The sequence below is a fragment of the Papaver somniferum genome, unplaced genomic scaffold (assembly GCF_003573695.1).
Source record: "Papaver somniferum cultivar HN1 unplaced genomic scaffold, ASM357369v1 unplaced-scaffold_65, whole genome shotgun sequence".
In the NCBI taxonomy this organism is placed as follows: Eukaryota; Viridiplantae; Streptophyta; class Magnoliopsida; order Ranunculales; family Papaveraceae; genus Papaver; species Papaver somniferum.
This window is the reverse complement of record NW_020649304.1, coordinates 1,417,589-1,432,212: the sequence shown is the minus strand read 5'-3', so window position 1 is coordinate 1,432,212 and position 14,624 is coordinate 1,417,589. Positions and strand designations below refer to the sequence as shown.

At 36.8% G+C, this 14,624-nt stretch overlaps 2 protein-coding genes across 18 annotated transcripts; one reads left to right on the top strand and one right to left on the bottom strand.

Annotated features, from left to right (window-relative positions):
* Nucleotides 1–1,186: 1,186 nt before the first annotated feature.
* On the bottom strand, nucleotides 1,187–3,726 carry LOC113343698 (multiple organellar RNA editing factor 2, chloroplastic-like). The gene is made up of 4 exons (XM_026587827.1): nucleotides 3,226–3,726; nucleotides 2,260–2,357; nucleotides 2,085–2,150; nucleotides 1,187–1,564 (listed from the first exon to the last, which is right to left on the bottom strand). Exons 1-4 carry the CDS (start codon nucleotides 3,642–3,644, stop codon nucleotides 1,422–1,424), a joined length of 726 nt encoding a protein of 241 aa, XP_026443612.1. The 5' UTR covers nucleotides 3,645–3,726; the 3' UTR covers nucleotides 1,187–1,421.
* A 307-nt stretch (nucleotides 3,727–4,033) lies between these two features.
* Nucleotides 4,034–10,519, top strand: LOC113343642. 17 transcript variants are annotated; one of them, XM_026587777.1, is made up of 11 exons: nucleotides 4,034–4,900; nucleotides 5,022–5,279; nucleotides 5,548–5,672; nucleotides 5,909–6,130; nucleotides 6,383–6,528; nucleotides 6,642–6,750; nucleotides 7,184–7,244; nucleotides 7,604–7,640; nucleotides 8,338–8,405; nucleotides 8,497–8,557; nucleotides 9,110–10,270. In XM_026587777.1, the coding sequence occupies exons 2-7, from the start codon at nucleotides 5,144–5,146 to the stop codon at nucleotides 7,199–7,201; spliced, it is 756 nt and encodes a 251-aa protein (XP_026443562.1). In that variant the 5' UTR covers nucleotides 4,034–4,900; nucleotides 5,022–5,143; the 3' UTR covers nucleotides 7,202–7,244; nucleotides 7,604–7,640; nucleotides 8,338–8,405; nucleotides 8,497–8,557; nucleotides 9,110–10,270. The 17 variants fall into 17 exon arrangements, with proteins under 17 accessions (XP_026443562.1, XP_026443559.1, XP_026443561.1 ...); XM_026587774.1 differs by having other exon boundaries at nucleotides 6,642–7,244; XM_026587776.1 differs by having other exon boundaries at nucleotides 7,359–8,405; nucleotides 8,497–10,270.
* Nucleotides 10,520–14,624: the final 4,105 nt, after the last annotated feature.

Genomic DNA, 14,624 nt, shown 5'->3' with positions numbered 1-14,624 from the left:
AGACTAAACTAACAAAAAGAACCAATAACAAAAAAACAGTAACTAACTTGCATTAAAGCAATCAAAATCATACAGCATCAGTATCCTACATCAAACAGCAAGTTCATTGGAAAGAAGACAGAATTTTCAAGATATTAAGCAAAATGGACCCAACCAAAAACACATTAAGCAGATTCAAAATATCCTTGCAACTTAAAACCATGGTTGCCAAGACTAAGAAACAGATGAACAAACCACGCAGAGAGATTCCAAATTTTAAACCATGGTATACCCCCATTTAAATTTTGATAGCTTGCATTTCCACAAAAGAAAACATACCGACTTTTTCTCTATTTTTTAGAAAAAAGGCCAAACACAGAAGAAGAATAGGATGATCTCTCCCCTTTTCAATTGCCACTAGCAACTGAGAGAGAACATCAGAAAAAAAATTAAAAACCTTGCATCCAAAAAAGCTCCACTTTGAAGAGTTTTTAAAGAAAAACAAAAAGAAAAAGGATTTGACTGGGAAAAGGAAACACTTTTATTCGCTTCCGATTTGAAAATCAAATGGCATTCCTCACCATCGCAACTAACTTAAAGTTGTTTTTTCTTTTTTTCTTTGAGTGGTGCAGGCTATCACAAAATAAAAACAAGAGATCAAATTGGAGGAGAGTACCAATCAAAGGAATAAAATGGGAAAATCGTTCACCAATCAAAACAACAATAGACCAAATTCAAGGATATGAAACAAAATATCCGGAAGAAAGAAAGGACCTCAGCCGATTCAGTCGCAAAACAAGCATTTTATTAGAAAGAGACCCTCAGATCCCCTGTTGTTGTTGTTGTATCAAAAACAACAATACCCACAAAAGAGGAGGGTCAAAATCCAAAAATAAGAACACATAATCAGATCCGGAGAAATACCTGTGTTAATTTGAACCACAGCTCACCCGATCTAAAGAGAAAAATTATAATCAGTAAGATACAGCAAAATAAAAGAAAAAAAATCATCACATCAAAATTTATAGAAACTCAGATCCGTCCCTCATACCTCATGACCCAAATTACCCTAAGGTCAGCTTAAAGATTACTCATCCATGGCGGAAGAGTAGAAAGATTTATTGTGTTTTTTCTTTCTTTTCCTTGAGAAAGGAAAAAAAAACACTATTTCAGAGAGGAGAGAGACGATTCAAGTTTTTAGGTGTAACGAAAACACTGGTAGACCATTCCTTCTAAAGTTAACAAAAACTTAGGTTAAAGAAAATAACATAATAATTTGTTCAAAAAAGATACATGTAGCATTTCAGAACCAATATAAACTGAGAATATAACCACAAATGTATCCTGTTCAGGTACCAGAAACATTGGCAGCAACCCAAAATAACTAAAATTGCTTCCGATCCACAGTATACATCTAACACACTCATCAGCCAAGTGAGCATCTATTGTTGGTTTTCTCTGCGCCTAACGTATCGGGTTCTGTCATTGTATCTGGGTCTACTCTGAGCTCTCTGGGGCGCTGGCTCCACCCTCCTCTGTCTCTCAGGCGATCTTTGAACTATCTCTCCATTTACAAACAGTTCAGCTTCAAAATAGAAAACCATAGAGCAACCCACAGTGTTAAATACTTCATCTTGATTCAATCGACAAATAAAAGGAAAAAGAGCTAATAAGTAAACACAGTCCGGACTCTCATCTTCATCCTCTTTACTGGTGTACAACTATACTCAGGGTGTCAAAAGATCAGTTAAAACATCTTTATTAAAATTCTGGACAGCCAATAGGCATCAGAAACCTACACATTTTAAAAAAAGTTTGCATGTTATTGTAAAATGCTTAGCCACAGGTTTCCCTGGGCCCTAAACTGAAGAAGTATAACATCACCAACATATAAGACATAAATTATCTCTAGTCATATCTGGATCTGTTTTAACGAGTAGTAGCGAGCTTCAAATTGCATCTCACTCAGATGTCAGATTTGCACGTGGTCAACAGTTCCAAACACGGATAACAGATGCAGAAGGCAGCCCTCAAAGTATATACATGGCAAAAAAGCGAGACAAATGAAAAAACAAGATTTTCTTTCGGTGTAAATCAAAGCTTACCTCCATAGTCCTTATTCTCGGCGTCCACATAAGAATCTGGAAGCACAAATAGAACACCTGGCAAACCTGTAGATAATAAAAGCAAGCAAGCACAATTAAAGAGAACTCCGTAGCAGATCATAATTGCAAACACCAAATACTTGACCAACAAAAATAAAATGCTAAACAGACCAACCTTCAAGCTTATTTGAGGTCTCTTCGTCAATCTCACATCCGAAACCAAAATACCTTTCACATGAAACATTGTATATCTTTCTCTTTGCTTCTTCCTCACTGTATTCATAATGCCAAAGATTGAATAAGTATGCAAACAAAGTAAAAATAAAAACTACTAAGCTAGCGATGAATAGTACAGGGTAGACATATAAATTAAAGAGATAAATCTCAAGAAAATTAGAGAAGTTCAAGAAACCGAATTGTTGTAATCACATAGATTTCTCAGAATACCGTCTTCAGTAAATAATTAAGACAGAATTAGTAGATAACCTAAGACAAATCATATTCAAATCAGACATGCCCCTCAAGCAGCACTTAGCCTAAATATTCAAAAAGGAACAACTGTAAAACTCTACACTTTTAATGCTTTGGGTAGTTCACCATAAAATACAACAAAGAGATAATACACAACCGCAAAACCATGTTTAGACACTGTAGGCAACCGCGAAAGAAACCAGCACTAACTAATCCACAAAATCTTAAAACAATATCTACTAACTAGAGGAACAAAAAAAAAAAAAAAAGTTAAACTAAGACACAAAGCTAAAAGTTGTGTTTTACATGTATACCTTTGAAGCAATGAAATATGGTAAACACAAACATGAGAAAACCAACGGGTATAAACATGAGCAAACCTGATTCATAACAAAATAAACACAAACCTAAACCTAAAGACCCATCAGCCCAAATTACAAAATGGTTTATTCTTTAGATAATACCTTTCAAGAAGCCTTAAACCCTAGTCAAAATGCAGGCAGGCACAGATAAAAGTGACAAAAACATATCCACTACGGAAAACCCAAAATCTCCAAATTAAACATCATGGTCAGAACTGCAAAAATCCTAATTGGAAACACACATACATAAACTCTAATTTAGAACAAAAAATGAACAATTCAATTTACGAGTTTATTTAAACTTTTACCTTCCAAGAACCTTAGCTAGGGTTTGAACATAACAATCAATCATCTTTTGTTTATCAGCACCTTCACCACCAGGATTCTCCATAACAATAAGCCAATGTTCATAATCACAACCAGGAAACAATGGTGCCATTTCAGTAGGAGGACGATCACTATAATTGGACCCAGAATTCATAGGTGAATATGAGTCAGAACCAGACCGATTAACTCTACATCGTATAGTATTCAAACGAGATGCACAAGGTGTAAGTTCTTGAACAGCATGAGATAAAAGAACCAAATGTTGTCTTTTAGGTCTAATGAAACCAGGAAGTGGGGGGGATTTAGCTATCGATGAGAAATATGATGATGAAAAAAGACGACTTGGGAGAGTTATGGAAGTGGGTTTTTTGATTATAGCTCTTGCTAATGCTGCAGCCATCGTTGGGCGAGGGTTAGAGAATTTCTTCAGAAGAGACCGAGAGAGGATGGATATAGTAGAAAGGGTTTTGGAGAGAAATGATTTATCTTCGTTCTATTCTTTTTCTATTTTCATTTTATCTATAATATAAAATTCCGTTCAACGATGAAATGACAAAATTGTCCCTCCGCGTTTCATTTCCTCGCTGAAATTTCCGTAATTGATTACAAATCAGAGGGCAAAACAGACTCATGAATATATAAATTACGCGATTACCCCTCCGTCTTTTTGAGTTTCCTTTAGTTTTTATCGTAAATTTCACCAAATCCAGGAGCAAATATGTATCTCTATTACTCTTTCTTCTAAACCAAAAAAACGAAAACGCAGAAAAAAAAACTCTCTCGATCTCGATTCCTTTCTTCTTCGAAATCGACCAGCCATCAATTTCACACTCTCGATCTCTTCTTCTCCGTCGAACATCATAAATCTCTCTTGATCTTGATCAATTTCCCACTCTAAATTTCGAATTTAGAGTACAGGGTTTTGATTTGATTTAATCAATTCAGAAGCTGTAACCCTAAATTGGAAATTGGGTGAATAGATTTAATCAATTCAGAAGTATCCTCCACAAATACTTCCAGATTGGGTTTCTTCACTTCAGGTAACGTTTGTCAGTTGGTATTTTTGTGCACAAACCCTATATTCGAACGCGAACTCCGTTCTTTGTACACAACTGTATTCTCCGCCTTCCACACCCTAAAAACACATCATTACATCAAACTCTGAAGTTAGAAATTGGGTGTAGACTGAATTTGTTGAAATGATAGGATTGAATTGAATGAATTGGTTGAAATTAGACATTGGGTGTGGATTGGATTAAATTTGTTGAATGACAGGATTGAATTGGTTGGATTGAATGAATTGGTTGAAATCATAGGATTGGATTGAATGAATTTAAGTTTGTGAACTCTCCTGTTTGTGTAACTGTCCAAGTGTATCATTGTGCTACTGCATTTGCATCTTCTATTACCATTGTGGATGGATTTATCAAGTTCTCATCCACGTCGAAGTCCGAGACTTACTGATCTAGCTCGAGTTCGAGACCTAACGGAGACTGATACTGAAACAGAAAGGCGCCTGCGTCGTGCTCAATATAGGGCAAAACAGGATTCAGTTACCCGAAGGCGAAAGAGAAGAGCGCAACGAGCGACGTCGTGCTGCTTATTGTGCAAGAATTAGTGCAGCAAATCGCGAACCAGATGAGCGGGAAACCAGTTGTAAGCTTACTGAGTTCAATGATATATCTTTAGCTCAACTCATTTTTAGTTTTTAGTAAATGTTCAGCCCATAAGTAGGGACCTAGGAACATGATAAGATTATAATATAGATATTTTACAGCAAGTGTACAGGTTTGTAAGTCAGCTGGGGAGCATAAAGCAGAATCAAGTTGCATTCTTCGCCGAAGCCCGAGAATTCAGCTGCAACAGAGAGCACTTCAGTTAGAGAAACGCTGTATTGCAATGGAAGAAAGACGAAGTTCAATGAGTGAAAGTGACAAACAGCAGATCCTTGAACAACGGCGTAGAGCTTATCAAATGCGAAGAACAACAAAGGATGATGCTACTAATAATGAGCACAGACCGGGACCAAGTAATGGTAAGTCTTTTGATACAAAAGTATAATTGCAGTAATGGATTAGTTGAGACTTGAGACATCACTTAACTTGATTCTGTTTTATAATTTGTTGAGTTATATATCACACAATTCTGCTTGAACCATGGATTCTGTTTTGATATTTCTCTATAGATGTGTGAGATATATGATACTTATAAGCTATTGCAAGCTTCAGTCATGCTAATCAACAAACGCTGCACTTTTATATCTTCTATCAAGGTACTAATCGTTGTATCTCCAACTTCTGCAGCAATGGGATATATGATGTCCACCTTAACGTCCGATTTTTCCCGGCAAGTTCACCCTCAAGATGAGCAAGAGGATCACGCCACAGAAGCATCTCGAAAGGGAAAATCAGTTGCACTCGATAACCAGGTATTTTATTACCAACTCTAATAGGACTAACGAATTGATCTTCTGCTTTTTTTTTCTTTTTTTTTTTATGATTCCATGGTATCGACATATTGGATGCATGTAATTTGGTTTTGATGTGAATCTGAAGTTAGAGACTAAATTCGATTGAGATGATTAATTCTCATCGTACTTTGCGCACATGTTCTGCATCGTGCATATTCATATTCAAATAAAACTAATTTGCTGTGGGTAAACAGAAACACCCGCGAGCAAACAGATACATTCCTGGCTGGAACACGTTGGGAAGCATAGTTATTGGTTCAATAGATGGAGATGGAACCAATACAATGTGCAACGTTATGGAGCAAGGCATTCTCCGCCGAAGCCCCAGATTTATCGAGCAAGTTCAGTGTCTCGAGGAGCACGCATCAGAGGAATCTCGGAAGAGAAAGGGAAAGTCAATTGTTCAATATAACAAGGTTTGTACTTTCCCCAAATTGTCATTGCTTTATCTATTGTGATGGCCCCATTTTGCTGTCAGTTCTTCCACATGGGAAGCTGATTATATCCCTGTGCAAGTAAATAGATTAACACTACTGTATAGTGGTGCATTTTTTTATTTTTTCCTGGCTGTTGTATGCATTACTCTTAACCGACCTCAGACCCATATCCTAATCCATGATTCTGATATTTTTTTTCTGGTGTTTGACACATTATCTTGATACTCACAGGCACCGAAACAGCACCGAGCAAACATCTGTGTTCCAGGTAGAAACATGTCGAAAAGCATAGTCATTGGTCCAAGAGATGGAGAGAATAACAACCGTGATCCAATGGATTATGAAATCAGCAGTGATGATGGGGATCACCACGAGATGTATGTAACCAATTTAGTTGTAGACATAAATATCAAATACACCAATTATTTGTAGACATAAATATCAAATACACCAATTCATGCTTCTATTCATGTTTCTTTATGCATTGCAGAGGTACAAGTGATGATGACGTTGCGGTAGATGATGAAAATCAAGTTAGCAGGTCTGTCCGACTACGTGACCATGAAGCCGGAACGAGTACAACCAGCAACGCTACTGAGGTATTCATTCTCCGCCGAAGCCCCAGACTTCACGAGCAACCTCAACGTCCAAAATCTACATTATAAAAAGAAGTGGTGTCTGTCTAGCCTGTTGAATCCGACCCTTGATTTCGTCATCCCACGGCGCGGATTTAAAGTTGGGCGAGGGATATTTTCGAGCGTCCGAACAGGAGACAAGACATTCCTAATACAACTCGGTCTCTTAAAAAACACGAACATCCTTTATTACAGAAGAAATCCGAATTTAACTGGATTTCCTAATCCGTATCTTTGTGTAACCTCTGTATAAGAAGCCTTCGCCATGGTTACAACAGAAGCGTAGCTTTGCTTTTTAATAGACCCTTTTCTTCTTCGCCATGTCTGTTTTTTTTTTTTTTATGTTCCTACTTGATTCTCTGATGCAGTTCCTGAATTGGTATGTTGAATTTTACAGGTTTTCTGTCAAAAGTAGAATGAGCTGCAGCTTTGCAGGGTTGTTGCAGCGAAGCAATTAGGTATTAAAATTTATTATTTTCTTTTATCAGAATTATGATTAATTGCATGGAGTTTGATTTTGAATATTTGAACAAAATCAATTACTTATTTGGGCATCTGTGTCCGTGTATCAGATGTCCAGTGTTTTGGTGTTCGAATTGTCAAAATATTTCAATTAATTGAATTACGGTTTGTTGAAATTTGTTTCCGTTAATATTTATGTTCCCAAAGGTTAATACTATCTAAGTCTTCTTCTTTGTTTTTTCTTTCCGTTTCTTTGTTGGCCAAATACGATATGCATAAATTTGATTGTTTTGTTGAGGTTTCAGATTGGAGTAATTAGGGTTTTTTTTACTCACTCAATGGTGAAAATTTTCAGGGATTGTTGAAAGTTATTGTTTTGCTTGACAACACAGGTAAATTCCTATTGTTCATCTTACTTTTGCTCTTTGTTGTTAAGTATAAATTCTTTGGTAAGCCCAACACCAGGAATGATGAATCTAATTCCATCTTTTTGGTAAGATGTTCTCTGTTTTATTTTGATTTCTTTGATTTCTGAGTTTCTTTAATTTCTCCCATGTTCTTATGATTCCATTTTTTTGGGATTTTTTAGGTGAGATTTTTTCAACATTAGCAGGTATAGTTAGGGTTTTCAAGATTATGTTTATTGTAATATTCTTTGCAGAAAATTGGTTATTTTGATTATTGTAGGTGCTTGCTGTTTAGTCGAGAGAAAACAATATATGGGTTCATTCAGTATCATAGGTAGTGGTTTTGGCGGTAGATCAGACGCTCACGCTCTTCATGATGCCTCCATTCAGGTGTCTAGGGGGATGTTAGTAAGACATGTAGCCGATAGATATGTCCATCTTCTATGAGCTTATTCTTCCGGCATGTATGCATTTACATTGGGCATTTAGCAAGATAGATATTTAATTTCAAAGCTTATAGAGGTTTGTTGATTGCATCTTTAGCTTAGGTCTTGAATTTTACTACACAAGATTGAAATAGAAAGGAACTAGATTGTAGTTGTAAACTTAATAGTACTTAGTATTCTGTACATGATTAGCTGTTGTTTTAACATCTGTAAATATGTGGATTTCATGACTGTAGGATTCAGCTCAGGATTCTAGATAATCGTTGCGATCGTATTTCGTATGGATGGGCTCTCTTTCTTCCCTGTAAGTGCAGAATTCTCTTTTGTGCCCATATGAGAAAACCCAATGAACACCTTATCAACCTTTCTGAAAATTTGTTTGTTGTATCTTTCAGAAATCTAACCGTGTGAGCTTGGAAGAGCTGAAACTTTGTACCGATCTTATGCTTATACGAGGTATACAATTCCTTCTTTTTCTTTCTGAAAACTAATGCTTAATGTTCTGAAATTGTCTATATATATGTGTCCATGGTTCCGGCAAGAAAAAATCATTCCTAATCTGCACAAAATGTAAGCAGCATGTAGTTAACAAGAACAAGTCACAAATAAAACTGCAACGGTGGATTATTTTTTTTTACTATGTTTGGAGTTTCGCAAGGATTATTATTATTTATTTATTTTTGAAGCATTTCGCAAAAATAGCCTTGCGTCCTATATGCAGTTTCTTAATGTTCTTTTTTTTTTATTGGTTAAGCTTAATATTCATGTCATAGAAATTCTTAAGTTAATGTTCACATCTCTATTTGATATTGTTTAGACCTCGAAATCCTTGCATCAGCTACCCTATATATCTTTGACTGCTAATAAGTATTGGTTGGTTCCTAATGCATGCTTATTTCTCTCACATCTTTTCCGTGCTTTGGATAAGCTTGGTGCTTCATATATAGTTTGGTTTGCCTAAGATCCATCTGGATTGATGACATACTGTTCTTACAAGGAACTTGATAGGTTTCTCGCGGAAGTTTACCGTTGGAAAATGTGCACTCAATGTTTCATTCCATGACAGAGTCCGCGAGATCAATCGTCGCTTTTATTTGTGGTACGTACTGCCTTACCCTCTAAGTGATTGTTTAATCTGTTAAATAGTGTTGCACAGTAAAGGGCGGTGTTCGCAAAAGGAAGAACAGTATTTGGCAATTCTACAAGCGAAACCAAAAGCTAGATTTCAGAACGGTGTTTTCTTTCTTTAATGTTCATGTTCATATCCTCTAGGATCATCCTTGAGGTTTCCAGAAATCTGAAATGTGTCAACATTATAGTAAGAGAATTATGCTCTGAAACATTTGACAACTCAACAAGAGGAGCAAGATTAGAAGAAGAAGAAACGGTTGGTGAGAATAGGAGGATAAGCATCACGGAAAGATTTTTTTTTCAGGTTGATGAGCAACATTATTCATCGTCAGTTTGATAATTTTCATATACGACAGTACGACGATAGAAGTACTGGTTTGAATTTATTAGGTTTTGTGTAAGTTTTGGTTTCAGCTTGCCTAATTGTGTTCAAACTCCCTTGAGTACGTAACAAAAGATAGAAGTCCGTAGTGATAAAGTTTTGTGTCGCATTAACTTTTTTTTTTTTTTTTTTTTTTTTGGGGATCTGGGATCTTCTCGGAATGAAACGGAGTCTATTCATCCAACTCCAAGAAGACCAATTGTTTCAGATTTTACACCATGAAGGGTTTCGTTTTTGTTATGTTGAAGCGAGACTGGATAATGCAGGTAAGAGCTGAAACCATGTACCATCGTTATTGGTATTTCTTTTCCACATTTAGTATATTATTTTAGCAATGTATGAAAATGTCATTAGACTACCTGAGGTCAAACACGTATCGAAAGGAAACTCTTGGAAATTACAAAGTCCAAGAACTTGGTTACATTCGAGGCTAAAGTACACCCATTGACGGAGACTCGGTATCAAGTGATAGTGTTGTGTAAACTTCCTCAATCAGTTTGTAGGAAACTCATAAGAAAACTTCAGCAATCTTGGTATTTTATCTAATCTGGTATTATTCCTTTTTGTTTTCTGCCATATCTGTATTTCGGTGTTAATTTATCCAAGTGATACTTACTTTCTGGTGGTTAAAAAATTGAAAGGATGTTTTTTCTTCTTCTTCTTTTTTTATGAAGCATAGAGGGTGTGGGTTGAGTGGGAACGATCAATGAGGCAATTCTTATGCTTTCTAGAAAACTACCATATTCTAAAAGTTGATTCGCCATACTTCGATGTTTGTGTTGCCAACATCCCTTATCAAATCTCTTCTCAATTTAAAGTTACTGGCGCATATACCTTATTTTAGGTATGCGCGCAATTGTTACGTTTCAAAGAGAATTTATAATGAGAAATTGAGATTGACAGCATTTGTCTCATGGTGTAACATTTAAACCTTTAGACGAGGCTTGCCCAAGAATGAATTAATCGTGGGTTTGTTTGTAGAATTCACGGTTTGTAGGAATTTATAATCCCATGGGATTACAAATTCTGGGATTCATGTACATTTTGTGTGTGTTTGGTAACTCAATAAAAATTCATAGGATTTATAGAGTTTTCTTGTATTAAAGTCTTTATACCGTTTGGCATTACTCTCAAATCTTAAAATTGCATATATATGGGATTTAGAGTTAGAAAAAAGTGGGTCTATAAATCCCTTGATAAGTTTCCCAGCAAATCTTAGAGGGGAGGGGTCGGACTCCATATGGAGGATTTGTTGGAAAACTGAATCGCGTGGAAAACGTGATTCCAAGAATTCGAGCAACCAACCAAACATACAGAGAAAAACGTGATTCTATCAAATCTCCTGGACCCATAATTTTCACCTTTAGAATTCTAAATCCAAACGCACCATAAATCTCTTTGGCTAGATTTGACTTGATTGTCTATAGGTAGATTTTTAGAGATATATTGTGTTTTTTATTTTATTTCCATTCTCGGATGCCGCGGTGCTGGACAAAACTGGCCGTTACGTTCCTGAATAAGTGCATTCCTAAATAAGAACGAGATCCCCAATATGAGTGCCAAGTCCATTGTCTACATCTATAGCAAGCGAAAACCTAAATACACTAAATTATTATGCGAATTAGTAATCTTTTCTGGGGCCCATGGCCATTCGATCAGGTCCTTCTAATTTTGGGTACACACGGGCCAAAAAAATTTGTCCAACAAATCTTTGAAATTGTTTGAACAACAGCGAAGGTGAATGAAAACTAGAGCTTACCAGTCATAATCAAGTTCCCTAATTAAAAATGACTTATCTTAATTCCAAGTAATAATTTTTGAAAAATAAGTGGCCACGGCGGTGGTTATTAGGCCCCGACTAATTTTACCCTGCTAACAAATACTGGGAATTGTTTAAGTGGCCACGGCCGGTGTTGTAGGCCTCGGATGATTTGACCCGACTAACACTGGGAACTGCTTAAGTCGTACAATCCCGTCTAAATTGTTCCGACTAACAAAATACTGGGAATTTTTAAGCGGTCACGACCGGAGTTGTAGGCCCCGGCTAATTTAGCACGACCAACAAAATAATAGGACCGCAGGTTCTGACTAACTTATATGCTCGATCCCCGTGATTTCAACCTAATCGCAACTAATTTTAATGTGCCGACTATGACATTAGATTTTTTGATCCACAGCCAAACCGCAGGCCCCGACTAACAAAATACTGGGAATTGCTTACTGGCCACGACCGGGGCTGTAGCCTGTAGGCCACTGCCAAATTTTGTTATCAGTATACCAATCGTTTTAAGCAAATAATATTTACTAAACAACCTTTCATATCAAAAAAGTGATTAATAACAAACCAAGTAACAAAAAGCGCTCGGAGAGGTTGCGGCCGGGGCGATACCTAGTATTCTAGAAGATCAAGTATGCAGAAGAAAGGTGTGAGACATTTTCTTGGAAAAATGGATGTAATATGTGTACATTGTGGAGCGATGCACTTCATGGAAGAAAGGTTCACAAAGTCGTCCCTCAAGGACCTAGCCTTCGCGTCATGTTGCCTGGAGGGAAAGATCAAACTACCAAACTTGAGAGTACCACCTGAAAAGTTAAAAAAGTTAATTGAAGGAACTGATGAGAACGCAAAGTGTTACCGGGAAAACATTCGTAGGTAAGAAATATTCATACGCCCCTATTCTTTCACGAGACACTCTTGATGTACACTGCCATTATTACATCATGTTAGAACCTGAATTGAAGAATTCATAGGGTACAATTATCCTTATATCTTAGGATCTAACACATCCCATTTAATGTAAACATAACTTCTGTATGTATGCCATTAACATAATTGCTTCTTGGTAATGAAATCAAACAGGTAAAACATGTCAAAAACGCATTTACAAGTCTGGGATGCACACTAAAATCATGAAAACTTAAGGGAACAAGTACGTTTGATACTTTCACGACTTGACCAATGCTCTGAGATGTTGTTTCTTTTTTTCGAATCCATATTAATGTATTACTTTAGAGTTTGGACTGAACTCGATTTTTTGATGTGTTGTAAAAGGTCCACCATCATTTACTATTCATGGACAACTACGACATAAAACTGGAACGCTCTTGCCTGAAAATGATAAGAGCGTCACATACTCGCAGTTGTACATATACGATCCTGCAACTGCATTATCGAAACGTCTTGAGCTAAACCCAAGGTTAAACAGTGCGGTGCTTTCTATCATACAAGAGGTTTTGACAGTCAAAAATTTCTTTGTTCATAAATACAACCAGGCCAGAGAATTGCTAAGAAGTAATGATTCGAGAGGCAATGATATCCATGTTTCTCTCCAATACAATAAAGAATCTGACAAGATACGTTACAACCTGCCCACAACAGATGAGATATCCGTTATACTCCCTGAAGATGGTGAAACCATTAATTCTGGGCCGCGTAACATTATACTTCATCTAAGAGGAAGTCGTGTTCCACAGAGAATTAATGAGTGTCATCCAGCGTATTTGCCTCTACATTATGTTCTTTTGTTTCCTTATGGTGAATTGGGATGGGAACCTGAGATGAGACACTGGGATGTAGACCTAGATGAGGCTACAGATACACGGCTCACGCAGATGGAGTATTACAACTACAGATTGTTTCAAAGGCAAGGTGAGTACTCGACGATTTTAAGAGCAGGTTGCTCTTCCAGGAAATCATAGTGGACGATTGGGCATCGACCGAGCAGAACATGCTTCGGTGGATCAGGAAAAATCAAACCAAGTTGCGAGCTAACACCTACAAGGGAATTGCTGATCTTGGGGTTTCTGGTAAGAAAGGAGGAGATGTCGGTCAACCGGTTATACTCCCTTCCACGTTCATAGGCGGTCCTCGGAACATGTATGAAATATATCAAGACTCAATGGCCATCACCAGGTACAACCAACACCCTGATATAAATACCTTTTGTTACTATTTTAATCCTTTTGTTTGACTTGATAAACCGCATAAAATAAATCTGCACTTACTAATTTCCCGCTTTAGAGATTTTATTCGACACCAAATGAAATTGAATAGTAGCGTTAGAATATGTTGTTTTTTCTTTTATCTTTGCTTATTTTTCCTGTTTTTTTCAGTTTCTTGGAGGTTAGTACTTCTTGAAAATCATGTCTCATGGATCCTCAGAGTTACATACTTTTACAAGTTACAGTCATCATTTTTTACATTTGGGTCATTGTTTATAATTTCATTATTATTAGTGCAAGTGGATGTTCCTCAGTTAGGGCACAATTAGATCAACAACAAAAGGTCATATCCAATTCTTAAGACTTTTTACCTTTTCATCTTGATGCTGAGTTTTTGTATGCTGAGAGGTTTAGGATGGATACGGTGTCAGGTCACTCATGTGACGAATGACGATGATCCGAATGGTGCTGGAATTGTGTACAGAACTAGAATAATCTTAGATTCCCCATATTATAGGTTTTGATGTTCTACCATAATTCTATTTTTTTTTTATTTATTTAAGTGTGCAGAGCTTATTACTTACCATTTATACTCTTTACTGTGTTGCTTGATTATTGTATTGGAGGATTTACTTTGTTTATTGGATTCTTGCAAGGGTATTACCACCATCCCGATATATTTCTTACCATGATGGCGAACCCACCATGGGAAGAAATTACAAGCGCTCTGTTAGGAAATCAGCAGCCACACGATAGGCCTGATTTAGTGGAAAGGGTATTTGAGCTCAAACGTAAGGCGCTGATAAAAGAAATACAAGAGAAGAACGTGTTTGGAAGGATGGTTGGATATGTTTACACAATAGAGTTTCAGAAGAGAGGGTTGCCGCATATGTACATGTTGATTTTTCTGGACAAGGAAGATAAGATACACACCCCAGAGCAGGTGGATAAAATAGTATGTGTTGATTTCCCAGTTGACAAGCAAGATCCAAAACTTTTTCAAACAATACAGAGATGCATGGTGCATGGACCGTGTGGCGCTAGGAAACCGAGTGCATTTTGCATGGA